Source organism: Chiloscyllium plagiosum, chromosome 36 (genome assembly GCF_004010195.1).
Source record: "Chiloscyllium plagiosum isolate BGI_BamShark_2017 chromosome 36, ASM401019v2, whole genome shotgun sequence".
Lineage (NCBI taxonomy): Eukaryota > Metazoa > Chordata > Chondrichthyes > Orectolobiformes > Hemiscylliidae > Chiloscyllium > Chiloscyllium plagiosum.
Window position 1 is genome coordinate 17026597 of NC_057745.1, and position 19735 is coordinate 17046331.

Below are 19735 nucleotides of genomic sequence, written 5' to 3' on the forward strand. Positions count from 1 at the left end.
AAATCAAACCCCTGTATAGGAAAGCGTTTGATATTCCTGTTTCCTGATCTTGCTGTTGGAGATCATGGCTGCTCACTTTCTACTTATAAGAGCTGATGTTAAGGTTAAGACAAGTATTTGTCCCACTATGGAACAAATAGTTCCAGAGATGTAGAGGAAAAGATAGCAAAGATGATTCTGAATAGAAACGAGAGTAACAGGTGAGTTGTTATGTGGGTCTTTAACTTTCCAAATATTGACTGGAAATACTATAATTTGAGTATTTTAGATGGGTCAGTTTTTGTCGAATGTGTGCAGAAGGGCTTCCTGACTCAGTATGTAAACAGGCTAACAAGTAATGCCACGTTGGATTTGGTACTGGGTAATGAACCCGGCCAGGTGTTAGTTTTGGTGGAAGGTGAACACTTTGGTGATAGTGACCTCAATTTCGTTACATTTACTTTAGCGATGGAAAGGGATAGGTATATACCGTAGGGCAAGAGTTATAGCTGGAGGAAAGACAATTATGAAGCGATTAGGTAAGATTTAGGATGCATAGGATGGGGAAGGAAACTACAGGGGATGAGCACAATTGAAATGTGGCGCTTATTCAAGGAACAGCTACTGTGTGTCCGTGATAAGAATGTATCAGTCAGGCAGGGAGGAAGTGATCGAGCGAGGGAAGCATGGTTTACTAAAAAGTTGAATCTCTTGTCAAGAGGAAGAAGAAGGCTTATGTGAGGATGAGACTTGTAGGCTCAGTTAGGATGCTTGAGGGTGACATGTTAGCCAGGAAGGATCAAAAGAGAGATCTAAGAAGAACCAGGAAGGGACATGAGAAGTCATTGGCAGATAGGATCAAGGAAACCCTCAAAGCTTTCTGTCGATATATCAGGAATAAAAGAATGACTAGAGTAAGATTAGGGCCAATCAAGGACAGTAGTGGGAAATTGTGTGTGAAGTACAAAGAGATAGGAGAAGCGCTAAATGAATATTTTTTATCAGTATTCACACTAGAAAAAGACAATGTTGTCGAGGAGAATACTGAGATACAGGCTACTTGGGATTGAGTTTCTCAAGGAGGAAATGTTAGCAATTCTGGAAAGTGTGAAAATAGCTAAGGCTCCTGAGCCAATGGGATTTATCCTAGGATTTTCTGGGAAGCCAGGGAGGAGATTGCAGAGCCTTTGGCTTTGATCTTTGTGTCATCATTGTCTACAGGAATAGTGCCAGAAGACATGAGGATAGCATATGTTGTCCCCTTGTTCAAGAAGGGAAGTAGGGACAACCCTGATAATTATAGACCAGTGAGCCTTATTTCAGTTGTGGGTAAAGTATTGGTAAAGTTTACAAGAAATAGGATTGTAATCATCTAGAAAATAATAAGTTGATTAGGGATGGTCAACATGGTCTTGTGAAGGGCATATCATGCCTCACAAACCTTATTGGGTTCTTTGAGAAGGTGACCAAACAGCTGTGTAAAGGTAAAGTGGTTGATATGGTGTCTCTGGATTTCAATAAGGCATTTGATAAGGTTCCCCACAGTAGGCTATTGCACAAAATACAGAGGCATGGGATTGAGGGTGATTTAGCAATTTAGATCAGAAATTGGCTAGCTGAAAGAAGATAGACATTGGTGGTTGATGGGAAATGTTCATCCTGGTGTTTAGTTACTAGTGGGGTACCGCAAGGATCTTTTTTGGGGCCACTGTTGTTTGTCATTTTTATAAATGACCTGGATGAGGGCATAGAATGATGGGTTAGTAAATTTGTGGAATACACTAAGGTTGGTGGAGTTGTGGATAGTGCCAAAGGACATTGCAGGTTACAGTGGAACATAGATAAGCTGCAGAGCTGGGTTGAGAGGTGGAAAATGGAGTTTAATGTGGAAAAGTGTGAGGTGATTCACTTTGGAAGGAGCAACAGAAATAATGAGTACTGGGCTAATGATAAGATTCTTGGTAGTGTAGATAAGCAGAGAGATCTCGGTGTCCATGTACATAAATCCCTGAACGTTGCCACCCAGGTTGATAGGATTGTTAAGAAGGCATACGGTGTGTTAGTTTTTATCGGTAGAGGGATTGAGTTTCAGAGGCATGAGGTCATGTTGCAGCTGTTCAAAACTCTGGTGCAGCCACACTTGGAGTATTGTGTATAGTTCTGGTCACCACATTATAGGAAGGATGTGGAAACTTTGGAAAGAAGGGAAGTAGGGACAACCCTGATAATTATAGACCAGTGAGCCTTACTTCAGTTGTGGGTAAAGTCTTGGAAAGGGTTCAGAGGAGATTTACTAGGATGTTGCCTGGTATGGATGGAAAGCCTTATGAGGAAAGGCTGAGGGGCTTGAGGCTGTTTTCGTTAGAGAGAAGAAGTTTGAGAGGTGACTTAATTGAGATATATAAGATAATCAGAGGGTGAGATAGGGTGGATAGTGAGAGCCTCTTTCCTCAGATGTGATGGCTAGCATTAGGGGACATAGCTTTAAATTGAGTGGAGATAGATATCGGACAGATGTCAGAAGTAGTTTCTTTACACAGGGGCTTGGAATGCCCTGCCTGCAACAGTAGTAGACTCGCCAACTTTAAGAGCAGTTAAATAGTCATTGGATAAGCATATGGATGAAAATGGAATAGTGTAGGTTAGATGAGCTTCAGATTGATTCCACACATCGGTGCAACATTGAGGCTGAAGGGCCTGTACTGCACTGTGATGTTCTACGTTCTATTTCTGGATAGATTTTTTCCCAGAACTATCTTTATTGAGTGATTTTTATTTGGTGTCAGTATACAAATTTACATTGCAGTGCTCATTCCATAATATTAATTGTGAGTCGAGTGAAGGGATGCTGAGTGCGAATGTGTGGGTGGTAAAATATCTCAGATCTGTTTACTGAATCTCGTTGGAGTAAACAAAACTGAAGCAAGTGAAACAGACCCGCTTGTGACTTCTGATTTTGTAATTTCACAAAGGAAATACCTAATCTTTTAAACTAAGGAATCACTGTAAGCATTGATCAATGTCTTCTACTTTCTAGCTAAGTTGACTTTGGATTTTGACCTTGATGAGCTAACGAAAGAAGATGCAAGAAATCTGATCCAGAAAGATATGTTAACTCCAAAAACCACAAGTACACTTCATGCTAAGACTGAGGTACATTTATCAGAGACTTTGCTTGAAAAGGCATCAAAGGCTTTGGGGCCAGGGAGGGATGTTCAGCTATATGATAATGGTGGAGAAGCTGCACTTACCAATGTCCAGGTAAAAAGCAGGAATTATGTCTCTCATCGAATGTTGTATGGGCTTTAGCTCCCTTGTTGCCTATTCAAGTTGCCTAAAACTGTTTGAAGTTACCAAACAATAAACCCATCCCAAAAATTTAGGACCCATGTTTGTGTAAGTTGTGTAAAGGCAATATCCTTTACTTAAAGAAAAAGAAAGCAATATTAAAGCCAAACTACAGCATTTATCTTTCACAATAAAAGATATATTTAAATCTGAGTCCTGCTCACAATGTTATAATGCAGTATAAAGTCGTACAATGGTCTTAAAAGGTCACCTTGTCAATTAGTGATTGATGCACAATCCTTTTGATTGCACGTTAACTTCAAGCTAACTTTTATTTTACGAACATTTTTCCAGCTGAATTCATGACTGTTTATTTACAGTGACATGGCATCAGATTTTCCTTTAGATGTGGGGCTGTAATTACGTTCTTTTGTTTTGCATTTTCTCTTTTTACCATGTATAACAGATCTTCTGTCAATGTGTTTGGCAAGGAAACTAATTCTGAACCACTGCTGAAGATATAGAGTCATAGAGATGTACAGCATGGAAACAGACCCTTCGGTCCAACCTGTCCATGGACTCCCCGACCCCAGGGAAAAGACTTTGTCTATTTATCCTATCCATGCCCCTTATAATTTTGTAAACCTCTATAAGGTCACCCCTCAGCCTCCGACGCTCCAGGGAAAACAGCCCCAGCTTGTTTAGCCTCTTCTTGTTAGCTCAAATCCTCCAACCCTGGCAACATCCCTGTAAATATGCCAGAGTGCCAGGGGTAAAAAACCTCCTCTAAATTTCTCTCTTTCATTTGGAGTCCCACTGGCAACACAGCACAGGGGTGATCGTGCACTCCACTTAGAGAGTCGTCAATGCAAATGTTTGTCCCACTACTTTTTGAGAAGGTCTTGCATTTGTATAGCACCTTTTACAAACTCAGTATTTCACAAAACACTTTGCAGTGAGGTACTCTTGATATGTAGTCACTGTTGTAATGTCTTTCTTATTGTGTATGTATGATGTATTACTATCGTATTAGCAGGACCTTTGAATTTTAGTATGCTGTTTTATGGAAAACAATTCGCTTTAGTGATGCTGTTTTAAGGTCATTCTGATGAAAATATAGTCTTCTCAGTTGGTGAATATTGAAATTAGGTGCAATTAGAACCTTTATTTCTTCTTTTTCCTCAGTACTAGTCATATTGCCTTTTTGTTACAGCATCTATCTATCCTGAAGCAAGTTTAGTGTTCTAGTCTCATGGTAACCCCTTCCAATCATTAATCATTGTGTGGAATTTTTAAAAATGTTCCTGCTGTCTGTACTAAGTTTTCTCTTTATCATCTTGAACCTCTGCACTTCTTTCATGCTGTTCTGCATGTTCTTCATCCTTTTTCAGATGCCCTCACAGACGTCTGTTTCCAAGCTGAAGAACTCTTGCTTACTAAATTATTCTGTATATTGTAGTGTACTCAAGCTTATCTTGATTAATTAGTTCAGCCAATATAAATCATGAAATACTCAAGTCATTGATAAGAAAAAGAAAGTTCTGAATGGTTTATTTCATTACATTTTTAATCAATTACTAAACTGATCTTAACTGTTTCTTTTCACAGTCATCTTATGTTGGTCACGGTCCTGAATTTCAACATATACTTTTAAGACTTTCTGGTCACAGCCCTCTGGTTGCTCACTTTCTGAACATGAAAAAGATTGCAGGTAGAAGTTTGAGCACCGCAGGACCAAAAATGATTTGCACTGAAATTTCCAAAAATCCATATCCTTTAAGGCTCAGGATATTATTTTGCAATGTCATCTCTTCATATCTTTCTATGAAAGTATTATTTTACAGTGTCCTCATCAATGGTGAAATGATAATCTTTTCCTTTCAGCAACAGTATTCCTGTCCAGATGTAGATGTGATGCATTTGAATTAAGCTTGATAGCCTCAGTAGCTGCTAGTTGCACCGGCAAATTAAACTTTATTCAATCATAACCATTTTCAATATATGCAAGATTATTTTATGCATCTTAAGTATGTTAAAGCAAAGACATTTAAAGGTTCGGAACTAAAATTTCTATGGCAATTTATTACAACTAGGGCAACTAGGGTCAGGAAATAAATTCTGGCCAGTCAGCCAGCAACACCCAAATCCGACATTGAATTTAAAAATAAAACTCGAATATAAATTGTGATCCATGAAGTATGTAGCATTGGGCTGAATACTTCTATGATTTTCATAAATTGTGTCACAATAGTGGGACCTTAACTATTACCATCAAGGGATGGGAAAGATAATAATAATGGTCACCATTGTCCTTTTGGACCATAGGCTGCTCTGTCATTAGACAGAGACTACTAATGGTGGTTTAACCTGAGGGTCACCATGTCTCAGGTGAGGAAGGGGTAGAGAAGGAGAGTTCTTCTTGGTAACCTCAGCCAGTATGAGTCAGTGAGTTCAGTTGGTTCAACAGCTGGTTGGTAATGCAGAGTAATGCCAACAGCATGGTCTCAAGTAATAATTATAAAGGTCTTAAAAGTTGTTAAGTTGTCACAACACAGTTCAATATCTTAGCTTAATTTGAGACTCATCTGATTTTAGATTGTAAAAGTAAAATTACTCACAAGACTGATAAAATAATCAGATTAGGATTATGTCTCTTTCAGTGATTTGAGCTTCATAAATCAATACAGTTATGTGAGATGTGCTCTGTACTTTTGTGACATTTCTTAATGTAATATTCAACAAAATAATTTGTCCTTGAGATTTTCATGTTTTTTTAGCAACACCATCATTAGGTGAAATATGATAGAAGAAAATATCAAATGTACAACATGTAGTCGTGTTGTCACTAAATTATATCTGTTGTCCCTTGATACAATGTAGGCATCATTGTTTACATATTAAACTAATGATGTTCGGAACTAAATATCATCATCTTAATTAGTTCTATCCTTCCTAAATGTATAATTGCTTCCAGCAGGCAGGTTTGGCAGATAGTCATGTCAAATTAAGACCTAGCTTTGTATCCCCAAGGCAGTGTCTTCATTCAGATCATCTTTGTTATTGTCCTTAAAGCCATTGCCTTCCTATATGTGATTGAATACTCCCAGAAGATAATTTACAGCTGGGATTATTATTCCTCATTTTGGCTGGCTACATCAACTTTAAGGGCTGAATGTAACATATCTTGGCCAAGTTGCATCAAGTTTTTTTGACGGATCTCAGTGCGTGGTCTGGGGATTTTCTTGCCATATCTTAACAAACTTGCCTTATTAACTCCCTAACCTGCCTTCATGATGGCATTCCTTATGTCATACTCCAGCCCTGTAATAACATGTACCATTCCAGAAACAACTCACCACCCAGTGGATGTTTGCCCAAAGACTGCTGTGCACTCAGACAAGTGTTTGATTTCTAATATTACCCCACACTGGCAATGCCACGGCCTTGCAACCACACAGCGTATGGCACATAGCCAGTATGACTGACATTCCCTCACACATTCAATCCCAAACTCTCACCCGAGTTTAACCACCAGGCCACACAGTGTATGTAGCTATATCCTGTCTAAACACCTTAAGTTAATGCTACACTGTCCTAATGCCTACTGGTGACTCAAAACTAGTTATTGTCCAGTAGGAGAAAATCACACACAGGCAAGGAATGGACAAATTAAAACATTTTTTATGTAAACAGTAAAGGCGCGCACGAACAAAACAATACAAACTTAATAAAAACCTGAAGAACTGCGGATGATGTAAATACGAAACAAAACCAGAAATTGCTGGAAAAGCTGAGCAGGTCTGGCAGCATAAAGTCACAGAGATGTACAGCATGGAAACAGACCCTTCAGTCCAACCCGTCCATGCCGACCAGATATCCCAACCCAATCTAGTCCCACCTGCCAGCCCCCGGCCCATATCCCTCCAAACCCTTCCTATACATATACCCATCCAAATGCCTCTTAAATGTTGCAATTGTACCAGCCTCGACCACTTCATCTGGCAGCTCATTCCATACACATACCACCCCGTGTGTGAAAAGGTTGCCCCTTAGGTCTCTTTTATATCTCTCCCCCCTCACCCTAAGCCTGTGGCCTCCCCACACCAGGGAAAAGACTTTGTCTATTTATCCTGTCCATGCCCCTCATAATTTTGTAAACCTCTATAAGGCCACCCCTCAGCCTTCGATGCTCCATGGAAAACAGCCCCAGCCTATTCAGCCTCTCCTTATAGCTCAAATCCTCCAACCCTGGCAGCATCCTTGTAAATCTTTTCTGAATCCTTTCAAGTTTCACAACAACCCTCCAATTGGAAGGAGACCAGAATTGCACACAATTTTCCAACAGTGGCCTAACCAATGACCTGTACAGCCGCAACGTGACTTCCCAACTCCTGTACTCAATACTCTGACCAATAAAGGAAAGTATACCAAACACCTTCTTCACTATCCTATTTACCTGCAACTCCACTTTCAAGGAGCTATGAACCTGCACTCCAAGGTGTCTTTGTTCAGCAACACTCCCTAGGACCTTACCAGTGTATAAGTCCTGCTAAGATTTGCTTTCCCAAAATGCAGCACCTTGCATTTATCTGAATTAAACTCCGTCTCATCAGCCCATTGGCCCATCTGTGCAGAGAAATCCGAGTTAACATTTTGGATCGATTGACTCTTCCTCAGAACTGTTCTGAGGGAGGGTCACTGAACCCAAAACGTTAACTTGGATTTCTCTGCACAGCTGCTACCAGACCTGCTCAGTTTTTCTAGTAATTTCTGTTTTTGAATAGAAACTGAAGTTTGCCCTGAAAATGCAAACCAGATTTCAGCATTATGACCAATAACTATTTTATGGTACAGGTTGGTTTGGTGCATCCAGCCATCTATTGGAAGAAGGTGTCAATGACATCTTGTCTGGCTTGCAGCTGAGTTCCATCTCCCCCAAGCCCTGTCCTCCTCCTTGGTTCCATTTCCTCCCATTCCTCCAGTTCCTCAGCATCCAGCGTATCACTTTGTTGCATGTTGCAATTGTGGAGAGATAGCATGCCACAATGATGCAGCACATGCTGTTTGGACTGTACTGGAGGCCACCCACAAACCAGTCCCATACTCTACTCCACCATGGTCCTGCTATTATGTCTACACTCTGCATTAGGGGTGAGCGGGTTTATATAATTGTGTCATCAGCAATGGACGTAATGATTAGCCCTTGTTCCCCAGTAACCAATCTTGTAAGCCACCTGGAATCTCTAAAACACCAGGCACATGAGAATACTCCAGGATGTAGAAGTTATAGCAACTGCCAGGGTAGCAACTCCAGCAAACGGTAACAATGGTCACAGGTGACCTGAACATTAAATTAATTGAACTCTTTCCTATTAATGAATTCTGCAGCATTGTTATATAACCCTGTCAATATGACATGTGTGCAGATGATGGGAGACACCAGCCATGTTCCCAAATCCTACTGCCTACACTTCAACACTGAGTTCATCATTGGAGAACAGAATGCACTGCTATTATCTTACACAGATGGATTCAATCATTGCCCTGATGTATTTGTGACAACATCCTACGGGATCCTGATTGATTTGATTTGATTTATTGTTGTCAAATATACTGAGACACAGTGAAAACTATTTTGTGAGCTGTATAGGCCAATTGCACCATATAAAATGCATCAGGTAGCAGAACAGAGTGCAGAATATGGTGTTACATCCGCAGAGAAGGTGCAGGGAAAGAGATCAACATTAACATTTGAGAGGTCTGTTCAAAAATCTGATAACTGTGGGGAAGAAGCTGTTCTTGAATCTGTTCATACCTGTATGCAAACTTCTATATCTTCTGCCCAACGGAAGAGGATGGAAGACAGTATAACTGGGATAGGAGGGTCTTTTATTATATTGGTTGTTTTCCTGAGGCAGCAGGAAGTATAGATGGAGTAATGGCTGGAAGGCTGGTTTGTGTGATGGACTGGGCTGTGCTCACAACTCTCTGTAGTTTCTAGCTGTCTTGGGAAGAGCAGTTGCCGTACCAAGCTGTGATGCAACCAGATAGAATGCTTCTATGGTGCATCTATAAAAATTGGTAAGAGTCTTTGTGGGCATACTCAATTTCCTCAGCCTCCTGACTAAGTAGAGCTCTTGTTGTGCTTTATTGGCACTGCCACTTGCTCATTCCCAGGAAATAATATTCCATATCCACTCCATAAAAGATGGAATGGGATGCTCCCAACATCAAGATAGTATTCACCAAACTTCTTGTCCAATTTTGCTACAAATCTCACCATAACCCACATCATCCTATAAGACTCTCCCACAACATTAGCATAACTCTAATTGAAATTCTTCAAGACTATATGCTTTAGATTGCAATATTTTCTGCAAGTGATCATGCCTATATTATAATGGCTGGGCTGAGAAACTTTCATTGTCACCAAATCTACATGCTGGTATTAGTCTAAGCTACAGATACATGGGAACATCACAACCTGCAAGTTCCCTCCAAGCCACTCACCATCCCGACATGAAAATATATCTTCCGTTTTTCACTATCATGGGGTGAAAATCCTGGAATTCTCTCCCTAGGGGCTAACTACACCACATGTGCTGGTCAAAAAGGCAACTCACCATCACCACCTCAAGGACTACTGGGGACAGGCAATAAATACTGACCAGCCAGTAATACTTATATCCTTTAAAATATAAATATATTTTAAAATAAATTTTTAAAAAATACCTGTGAGAGAAGAGCAAAAAAAAGATTAAATCATGATTAACAGCAAATGGGTTTTTTGATATTTTACTGAAGAGCTAGTTACATTATATTGGAGATATTTGATGGTCTCTTGTGAGACATCAGGCTCGACTTAAGACTAAGTTCATATTACTGTGACTGAAATATGTTCGTACAGCTTTGGGAACAAATACAGAATTGATTGGCTCCTCCCAATGGGCAGAGCTCAGCATGTGATATCAGTTAACCATTTCAGGTATTAACTAACTTATGTATAACATCCTGGAGCAGTGGTTTAATGAAAAAAGAACAGAGTATCTTCATGAATGAATTACAAGATCAAAGTTGTCAGAGTTTTCTTATAGTAAAGCATTGTAGTTATATAATTTTATCTGACATCATGCATTAAAAAGATGAAGTATTGTGACATTATGGGGAGGATAGACAAGCAAGGTGGACATCCTAAGATTGAGTAACTTTGTGTTGTTGTAATGGCATGTTGTTGTCTTTGTGCTGTTCAAATTGTGTAAGGCAGCCCCAGTTTCATGTAAGGCATGTTGGTACCCTTAGTGTGATCACATTGATTTGGTCTCCCTAATAGATTGTCTGGTAGTCCCAACTAGAGAGAATTCATCCCTATTTTGATCGGCTAAATCACCTGAAGATTAAAAGAATTGTAGGGAGGTGCTTTACCACATCACCAGATTTCGTTTTGCAGCCAACAATGAGAGTTAAACTAACTGAGAACATGGCAAAGAAGCAGAATTGGCAATAGTAAAAAAAACTTGGACTCTTAATTTTACATCTACCTCACATTTCGACAGATTTTTTGTGTCTCACTTCCAAGTTGTTAACCTAAAGAAAATTCCAGGCCATTTTCTCAGATTCAGGTGGTTATTGATTGTTTTTGGACCAGGCTAGAAATTCCACAGAAAGAAGAATTCACAAAAATCCATGCTTATATGTTAGACCCAGACGATGATACAATAAAATGATCTTCTATTAACCACTATCAGGACTGATCAAAAACCGAGTTTAATTCCATTGCCTGATGCTCGTTGCTGTCAGCAAAATACATTTTACAGCCTGTTCTAATAGTAAACTACCTTCAGATCAACTGAAATAGACTAAAATAAGCTTCACCAAATTCAGATTTTTTTTGATTTAGACAAAAAGAATATAAAATCTACACATTTTGCTTGATATTCCAACAGACCATGCTTTTAAAAATCTTATATGGAAACAAAGCTATTCCGAAAGAATATTGCAAACAGTATGCTTGTGTGAAAATTTGACTTTTCAAACAAAAATCAAAAGCCTTTGTTAGAGCTGAAAGTTGCCAGTGTCAGATGGAGGTTGTACTAAAGGCAATTTATAGCCTACATGTTCAGTCACCAATGAATGTTGCAACTGTGATGAAATTATTCTTATTCTTTAAGTAAGTACTGTCATCTTGTTGCCATGCCAATTTGCTCTAGTGTTGAAGATTATCCATTATGTTTTATCTTTTTAGCAACCTGAACTATTAATTCACAATGTGCTGGGAAGGCTAACATGGTGGTATCAAACTGCTGGAAAGACTATTCAGCCAAATGAAAGCTCGCAGCACAAGAATCTAATTTGGGTCTGCATTTTTAAGTTTTGAATTAATTTGTTGCTGATTAAACTTTCAGTGCTAAGCCTTGACCTTTAATGAAACTATGGTTTTGTTCATCATCCCAGGAGGCTTCAAATTATGTTGAGTTGCACATAACTGATTTGGACCCCACTTTAAAAAAAATTCTCATGTTGCTTTTGGCTCCATTTTCTTAACTTGTCTTCTGTCTTTAAGTATAAAATTGCAAGATGAATGAGAAAATAAAAACAAAGCAATTACTACCCAAGGATACTAAATAGTCTTAAAGTAGTTATCGTTTTAACTTTAACTGAATCCAGTGCACGCCACCCTCTCCAACCTATCAAGATCTAATCAAAGAAACAAAGAAACAAAGTAAAGAGCGCCACCAGAAAATCATTGAGTAAGTTAAAAATCTACATGTATTTTATTTTAGGTTACACTGTCACCACATTGATTCTTATTTTAAAAAATAGTTTAACCATTTTGATTTCAAAGTAAAGGTTATATTTTAAGTTTAAAGTTTACATTGAGTTTTAACTGTTGCGCTAATTGAACGCATGTACTTGGATGCTGCCTGAACTGCTGTGCTTTTCCAGCACCTCTAATCCAGAATCTGGTTTCCAGCATCTGCAGTCATTGTTTTCCCACATGTACGCAGCATATCCTATACAATTAATGGTGTTCTGCGCAGTGATTACTAAATAATTCACTCGTATCTCTTCTGCATTTTATCTTTTCCTCTGTCTTTTAGTTTACACGAGCAAACCCAAAAGGCACTTGCAACATTAAGAAGGGAACGAATCCAGTTTAACAACAAAATAGACAGGTTTGTACTACTTTTGTACAAAATTCTATTGATGAGCAAGAAATATATATATTGCCTGAAGTAATGAAATAGCAATCGCTGACTCAAAATTAGAATGCTGCTTTTGTGAGAACTTAGCAGTGAAATGAGAAAAGTGCATACTTTTGATGCAATCTTTGGGCTCTTTCAATACAACATTTGGAATGCAATATATTCATGTCAAAAACTGATGTTATACTTGAGGTAATCTATTCCTTTTTAAGTGGAATGGCTTCCATAACAGCAAGAGAAATACAGTACAGAAAGTTATGACTAACATTATGGAGCTCAATTAAATTTATTAATAGACTTACAGGAGATTGTGAAGGTAAAACCTCTGGAATTGTTTCAGGAACAAATTGATGTTTCTGACTGTATGTTCATCAGATTGCAGAATAATTATAAACTTGCTGATATCTGTCCCAAATTTGCCTTTTATGTGTTTGAATCCATCGCCTCATTGTACTACTCATTTAACATAATAGGAATTTTCCAGATAAAGCTGTTCTGCAGAGTCAATTACCTTATACACCTCAATAAGCTTACCTCTCAGACACCTCCTTTCAATGGTGAGGCAGGTCATAGAGCACAGAAACAGATCCTTGGTCCAACTCATCCATGCTGACCAGATATCCTAAATAAACCTGGTTGCATTTGGCCCATATCCCTGTAAACCTTTCCTATTTGTATACCCATCTAAATGCCTTTTAAAGATTGTAATTGTACCAACCTCCACCACCTCCTCTGGCAGCTCATTCTAAACATGCAACACTCTCTGCATGAAAGAATTGCCCCTTAGGTTCCTTTTAAATCTTTCCCCTCTCACCTTAAACCTATCCCCTCTAGTTTTCAACTTCCCCACCCTGAGGAAAAGGTCTATTTACCCTCTCCATGCCACTCATGACTTTAAAAACCTCTATAAGGTCATCCCTCAGCCTCCCATGCTCCAGGAAAAATAGCCCCAGTCTTTTCAGCTTTTCCCTATTGTTCAAACCCTCCAACCCTGGCAACAACTTTGTAAATCTTTTCTGAACCCTTTCAAGTTTCACAACATCATTCCTATAGCAGGAGTCCAGAATTGCACACAGTATTCCAATAGTGGCCTAACCAATGTCCTATACACACAACATGACCTCCCAACTTCTATACTCAATTCGTTGATCAATAAAGGGAAGCATACCAAATGCCTTCTTCACTATCCTATCCAGTTCACTTTCAAGGAACTGTGAATTTGCACTCCAAGATCTCTTTGTTCAGCAACACTGCCTTCAGGATTCCTTCTAATAACTTGTCCGCCACCACTTTCAGGCTCACCGGTCTATAGCTCCCTGGCTTTTCCTTACCACCATTCTTAAATACTGGGACCACATTAGCCAGCCTCCAGTCTTTCGGCATCTCGCCTGTGACTATTGATGATACAAATATCTCAGCAAGGAGCCCAGCAATCTTTTCCCGAGCTTTCCACAGAGTTCTAGAGTACACCTGATCAGGTCCTGGGGATTTATCCACTTTTATGCATTCAGAATGTGGACATTTTTCAATTTTAATTTTCATATTTATTTCCCCAAGTTCTCTATCTTCCATATCCTTCTCCACAGTAAACACTGATGCAAAATATTCATTTAGCATCTTCCCCATCTCCTACAGTTCCACACATAGGTGGCCTTGCTTATCTTTAAGAGGCCCTATTCTCTCCCTAGTTACCCTTTTGTCCTTAATATATTTGTAGAATCCCTTTGGATTGTGCATAACTCTATCTGCCAAAACTATGCAGATGATGAGGAAAGTTGGTTGTCAATGTCAACCTAGACTAGACAATGCCATTGATAAGCTTCAACTAATGGTATGTTACTAATGGGCCCCAATGTTTACCAGGGTGAAGAATATCTCTACCCTGGTGAAAATATCAGAAGTCAGGAATCCAAAAACCCACCTCCAAACCTGATGTCTCTCATTTTCATCGGGGTGGATTGGGGGCTGAGTTGCATGCATACATAGTTCTCAGAGACAACTGGCCATTTAAGTGGTGAAGGCCTCCATTTAAATTGGATTTCCTTATATCTGGAACTTGAAGTATGGAGATTGGGCTAGGTAAGAGCAGGTCTGTTTACGGTACATTTATCTTGTATAGATAGATACCCCTTTGAAAAAATTACCACTATAGATATGATCTTAGGTCACTCTGGAGGTGAGGGGTCAGGAATTCTTTTGTTCGGAGAGGTCAGGTGCCCTTTGGGACTGTGGAGAAGATTGTACATTAATGGTGCATAGAGCCCTTGGAACTGTTCAACTTGTTAAGACTTATTTACGTGTGAGAACCTGTCCAGAAGTGACAAGAAATGTTGATCTATTAAGAAGTGTCAGGAAGTGTCAACATTTTTATTTATGAGTGATGTTTTTCTCCATTGTGTACAGGCCGCAATATAGAAATTTAAGTGATATAACTATAGTTTGTTCCCTCTGTGCATGGATATTTGTTTTTTGTTTTTAAATTCATTCATGTGTGTGAGCATGCTGGCTAAGCCTGTATTTTTTTTGTCCATCCCTAAATGCACGGAGTGTTGTTAGGAGAGTTTCCTTCTTAAACCACTTTAGTACATGGTGTGTCAGAACATCCTCAATACTATTAGAGAGGATTTTGAAACGGTGACAGTGTTGGAATGGCAATATAATACAAGATTAGGATGGTGTGCGGCTTGGAGGAAAACTTGCAGATGGTCGTGTTCCCATCCGTGAGGGCTCTCAGAATGACTTGTATCTTCCCTTTTTCGGAGAGGTATGGTACTCCTTTGCATCTGGTGCTGGGGTGCCTTTAAGGGAGGTAAGGTCTTCGGATAAGGGAAAGTCTTAGGATAAGGGGTAGCAAATTTAAGTCAGACTTGAGGAGAAACTACTTCTCAAGGGTTGTGAATCTGTTGAGTTCACTACCTCAAAGTGCTGTGGACGCTGGGACAGTGAGTAAATTTGAGGAGTTAGACAGATTTTTAATTGGTAATGGATTGAAGGGATATGGACAGAAGGCAGGGAAATAGGGGTGAGGAGCATACCAGCCAATTGGCCTAATTCTGCTCCTGTATCTTATGAACATCTGTAAGGTATCTTTTGGGACATGTTTGTGCATAAGTGATGCATATCCTCATTGGGACTGGCAAAGTTGTCAAAGGACTATCCAAAAATATGAGGTTAAAATGGAATAATGCTAGTCATTTCAGAATGTTTGTGGACCGGCAACTTTATCTTCTGTCAAAAATATCTCCTGTTTAATAGCCCTGCTAAATATTGATTACTTTACTTACTGTGTGGAAACAAGCCCTTCAGCCCAACAAATCCACACTGACCCGCCAAAGTGCAACCCACCCAGAACCATTCCCCTACACCTAACACTACGGGCAATTTAGCATGTCCAATTCACCTAACGTGCACATTTTTGGACTGTGGGAGGAAACCGGAGCACCCGAAGGAAACCCATGCAGACAACGTGCAAACTCCACACAGTCACCTGAGGTGGGAATGGAACCCAGGTCTCTGGCGCTGTGAGGCAGCAATGCTAACCACTATGCCACCATCCCATATTGGATGAATAGGTATAAAAGGGAAGGACAAGGGTTGATAGGTGAGGTAATATAAGTTGGCATAGGGACTACAAAAGGGTAATGGGGGTGATTGACATCATATGGGGTATTAAAGGATGTGGTAGATGGTTGGATTGGCATAAGGGTATGATGTACCATGGTTACAAGGGCATAGATGTGCAGAGAGTAATGGTGTGATAGTAGTAGGGATGTGCTATGTGCTTAATACATAATCTTATACTTTGAGTGCCGGAGTCCTCAGGGAGACATTCTACCCAGCCCACCTTGTGAACAAACAGCTACTTTAACTTTCTCTGGGTCATCTGGCTCATAATCCATCCAACCTCCAAATCTAAAATGAGAGCAACCAATTTTAAAGGTGAATTTAGGAGAGTTGGGATTTCTCCTGATTCTACCTGATCGAAGAGTGAAAATCCCGGTGATGGTATTTCCACCAGGCATCAGTCTCTCTCCTTGGATACTGTCTGACCAGCATCTGCAGTAATTTGTTCCTACATTGTGTTTAATTAATTGACTGCCACATCTCTTCAAGGAATGCCTACCCTGAAGAAGTTTTGCTCTTTCCCTCGACAGGAATTCTGGTTATCTCTTTCACTGACTGCATCTCTATTGCTTTCCACTTCACTGCTGGTATTCAACAAGGTATTTGCCAAATCTCGCTTATCTGAACTATCAACATCTTTTCTCCGCCAGCACTCTACACCCCACCACTGCCATAGATAGACAGGGTGATAAAGAAGGTGTTTGGCACACTTGCCTTTATTGCTCAGAACATTGAGTAAAGGAGTTGAGGCGCCATGTTGCAGTTTGTTCAGGACATTGGTGAGGCCACTTTTGGAGTACTGTGTACAATTCTGGTCGCCCTGCTACGGGAAGGTTATTATTAAATTAGAGAGAGTTCAGAAAAGATTTACAATTACGTTACCGGAACTGGATTGTTTGATTTATAAAGGCTGGATAAACTGGGATTTTTTTCCACTAGAGCACTGGAGGTTGAAAGGTGACCTTATAGAAATTTATAAAATCATGAGGGACATAGATAAGGTGAATAGGAAATGTCATTTCCCTGGGGTGTGGGACTTCAAAACCAGAAGGCATAATTTTAAGGTGAGAGGAGAAAGATTTAAAAGGGGCCTAAGGGGCAACTTTTTAATGCAGAATGTAGTTTATATGTGGAAAGAACTGCCAGAGGAAGTGGTAGATGCAGGTACAGTGACAGCATTTAAAAGACATTTGGACATGTGCATGAATAGGAAAGGTTTAGAACGATATGGGTCAAATGCTGGAAAATGGTACTCGTTTAGTTTGAGAAATTTGGTCAACATAGACAAGTTCGACCAAAGGGTCTCTTTCCATGCAGTATGATTCTATAAGTTTCAATTAGATCACCCCTCAGTCTTCTCAACTCTGATGAATAAAGGCCTAATTCATTTGGTCAATCTTGATTTGTCATCCCTTCTTAAATAGGGGGGCAAAACTGTACACAGTGCTCCAGCTGTAGCCTCACCAATACCCTATCCAGTTGTAACAAGACTTCCCTATTTTAAAACTCGAAACCCCAGCAATAAATGGCAAAATTCTATTTATTTTAATTACTTGCTGCACCTGCAAGCTAACATTTAGTGTTTCAGGCACAAAACACCCAGATCCCTCTGTGCTGAATATTTCTGGAGTCTCCCCAATAAAACGTCTGCCTTTTATTTCTTCCTACCAGTGCTTGACTTCACACTTTCCTGCACTAAACTCCATCTGCCAGGGATTTGCCCACTCACCCAAGCTATCTATATTCTCTTACAAAATTCTTATTTCCTCATCACAACATGTCCTCCCTCCTAATTTTGTATTGTCAGCAAATTTGGATATTTTACATCTGCCCCCTGCTCAAGTCCATAATATAGATGGGTAATGATTGAGACCCTAGGACTGATCCTTGTGGTAATCCATTTGTTACATATTTCCAACCTGAAAAAGACTCATTAACCCTGGTTCTTCTTCTCTGTCTGTTAACCAATCCCCAATCTATGCTAATACATTACCCACAATACCATGAGCTCCTACTTCATGCAGTAACCGTTTACATAGCATCTTATTAAATACCTTCTGGAAATCCAAAAACATCACATTTACCATTTCTCCTTTATTGACTCTGCTTGTTAAATTGACAAACAGCTGTCACAAATATGATTTCACTTTCTCAAAACCATGTTGACTTTGACTGCATTGTTATGAACTGCTATTTCTCCCTTAGTAATAGACCAGCATTTTTCCAATGACAGATGTTAGACTCCTGTTGTTTCTGCTTCCTGTCTCCCTTCCTTCTTGGAAAGCATCACATTAGTAGCTTTCCAATCCACTGGAACCCTCTTGAAGTCAAATGGGTTTTAGAATATTTTGTCAGTGCTTCCCCTGTCTCTGTAGCCACTTCCTTTAAAACCTTGAGTGCAGTTGCTCAGGTCCTGGCCACTTGTCTGCCTTCAGTTCCAATAGTTTGTCAAATATTTTGTCCCCCAGGATAGAGACTGTTACAGTACCTTTCCTCCCATTAGCACCTTACTAGTCTAATGCCTATGGAATGTCTATAATATCCTCTGTCATGAAGTCCATTGCAAAATATTGTTTTTAAGTTATTTGGAACTTCCCTGTTCCTTGTTATCGATGTTCTAGTTGCATTCTCAACCAACCCACAATCACATTTTACCCATAGAAGCTCTTGCTTATTGTTTTTATATTTTTTGCCTATTTAATTTCATAACAAATTTACTTCCTTATTTTTAGCTTCCTGGTCATCTGCTGCTAATTCCTAAAAAAAAATCCCAACCTCTGGCTTACCACTAGTTTTCATTGTTTTATATGCCTTAGTTTTTGATCAAATACACTCCTTGAGCGCCTTTGTTAACCATGAGTAGTTTATCCTTCTCATCAAGTTCTTCTTTTTGACCAGAATACATTTTTACTGAACATTCTGAAATGTCTGCCACTACTGACTTTCCCCTTAGTTTGTGTTCTTAGCCATCTTTAGACAACATTTTTTTCATAACTGCAGTTACTATTATTTAAGTTGAGAACCTTGATTTAAGAGCTGAGTTGTTCTACCTTAAACTAAATTTGAAATTCTCTGACATTGTGATTGCTAGCCTGTTACAACATTCTTAACTTTGAGTTTGTTTATTATTACACATTATTTATTACATATTGTTAGATCTAAAATAGCCTTTACCAATGTAGGTTACGTAATGTACTGCTCTAAGAAACAATCCCTGATGCACTTTACAGATTCATCATCCATGTTATCCTTGCCCATTCTAATTTTGTAATCAATGTACATATTAAAATCACTCGTGATACTTATACTGCCCATCCTACATGCCTCCATTGTTTCCTGATTTATACTTTGTCCTACAGTGAGGCAATGCATTGATGACCTATAGACAATGCCCAACAATGACATCCTTGCCTTGCCATCCCTTTCCCACCCAAACTGATTCTATATTATGACTTATTGCACCAATAGGACTACTCATCACCACACTGATGCTATCGTTTATTAACAGCATTACTGCACCTTTTTGTCTATTCTTCAATGCTGTTGAATATTGAGTCCTGGTCACCCTGCAATGACTATCAAGTCATATCATTTATTTCTATTTGTGCAGGTGACTGATTTACCTTGTTAAAAATACAGTG

The 19735-nt window shown here is 39.3% G+C and overlaps 1 protein-coding gene across 2 annotated transcripts in view; it reads left to right on the top strand.

Annotated features, from left to right (window-relative positions):
* The window catches only part of LOC122540996 (protein FAM227B-like), a 297628-nt gene that overhangs the window by 264093 nt on the left and 13800 nt on the right, over window positions 1-19735 (top strand). For both annotated transcript variants that reach the window (XM_043677410.1, XM_043677409.1), the window contains exons 11-14: window positions 3017-3132; window positions 4876-5036; window positions 11937-12014; window positions 12366-12440. In XM_043677410.1, the coding sequence (XP_043533345.1) occupies window positions 3017-3132; window positions 4876-5036; window positions 11937-12014; window positions 12366-12440 (430 nt within the window). The remainder of the gene's footprint in view (window positions 1-3016; window positions 3133-4875; window positions 5037-11936; window positions 12015-12365; window positions 12441-19735) is intronic.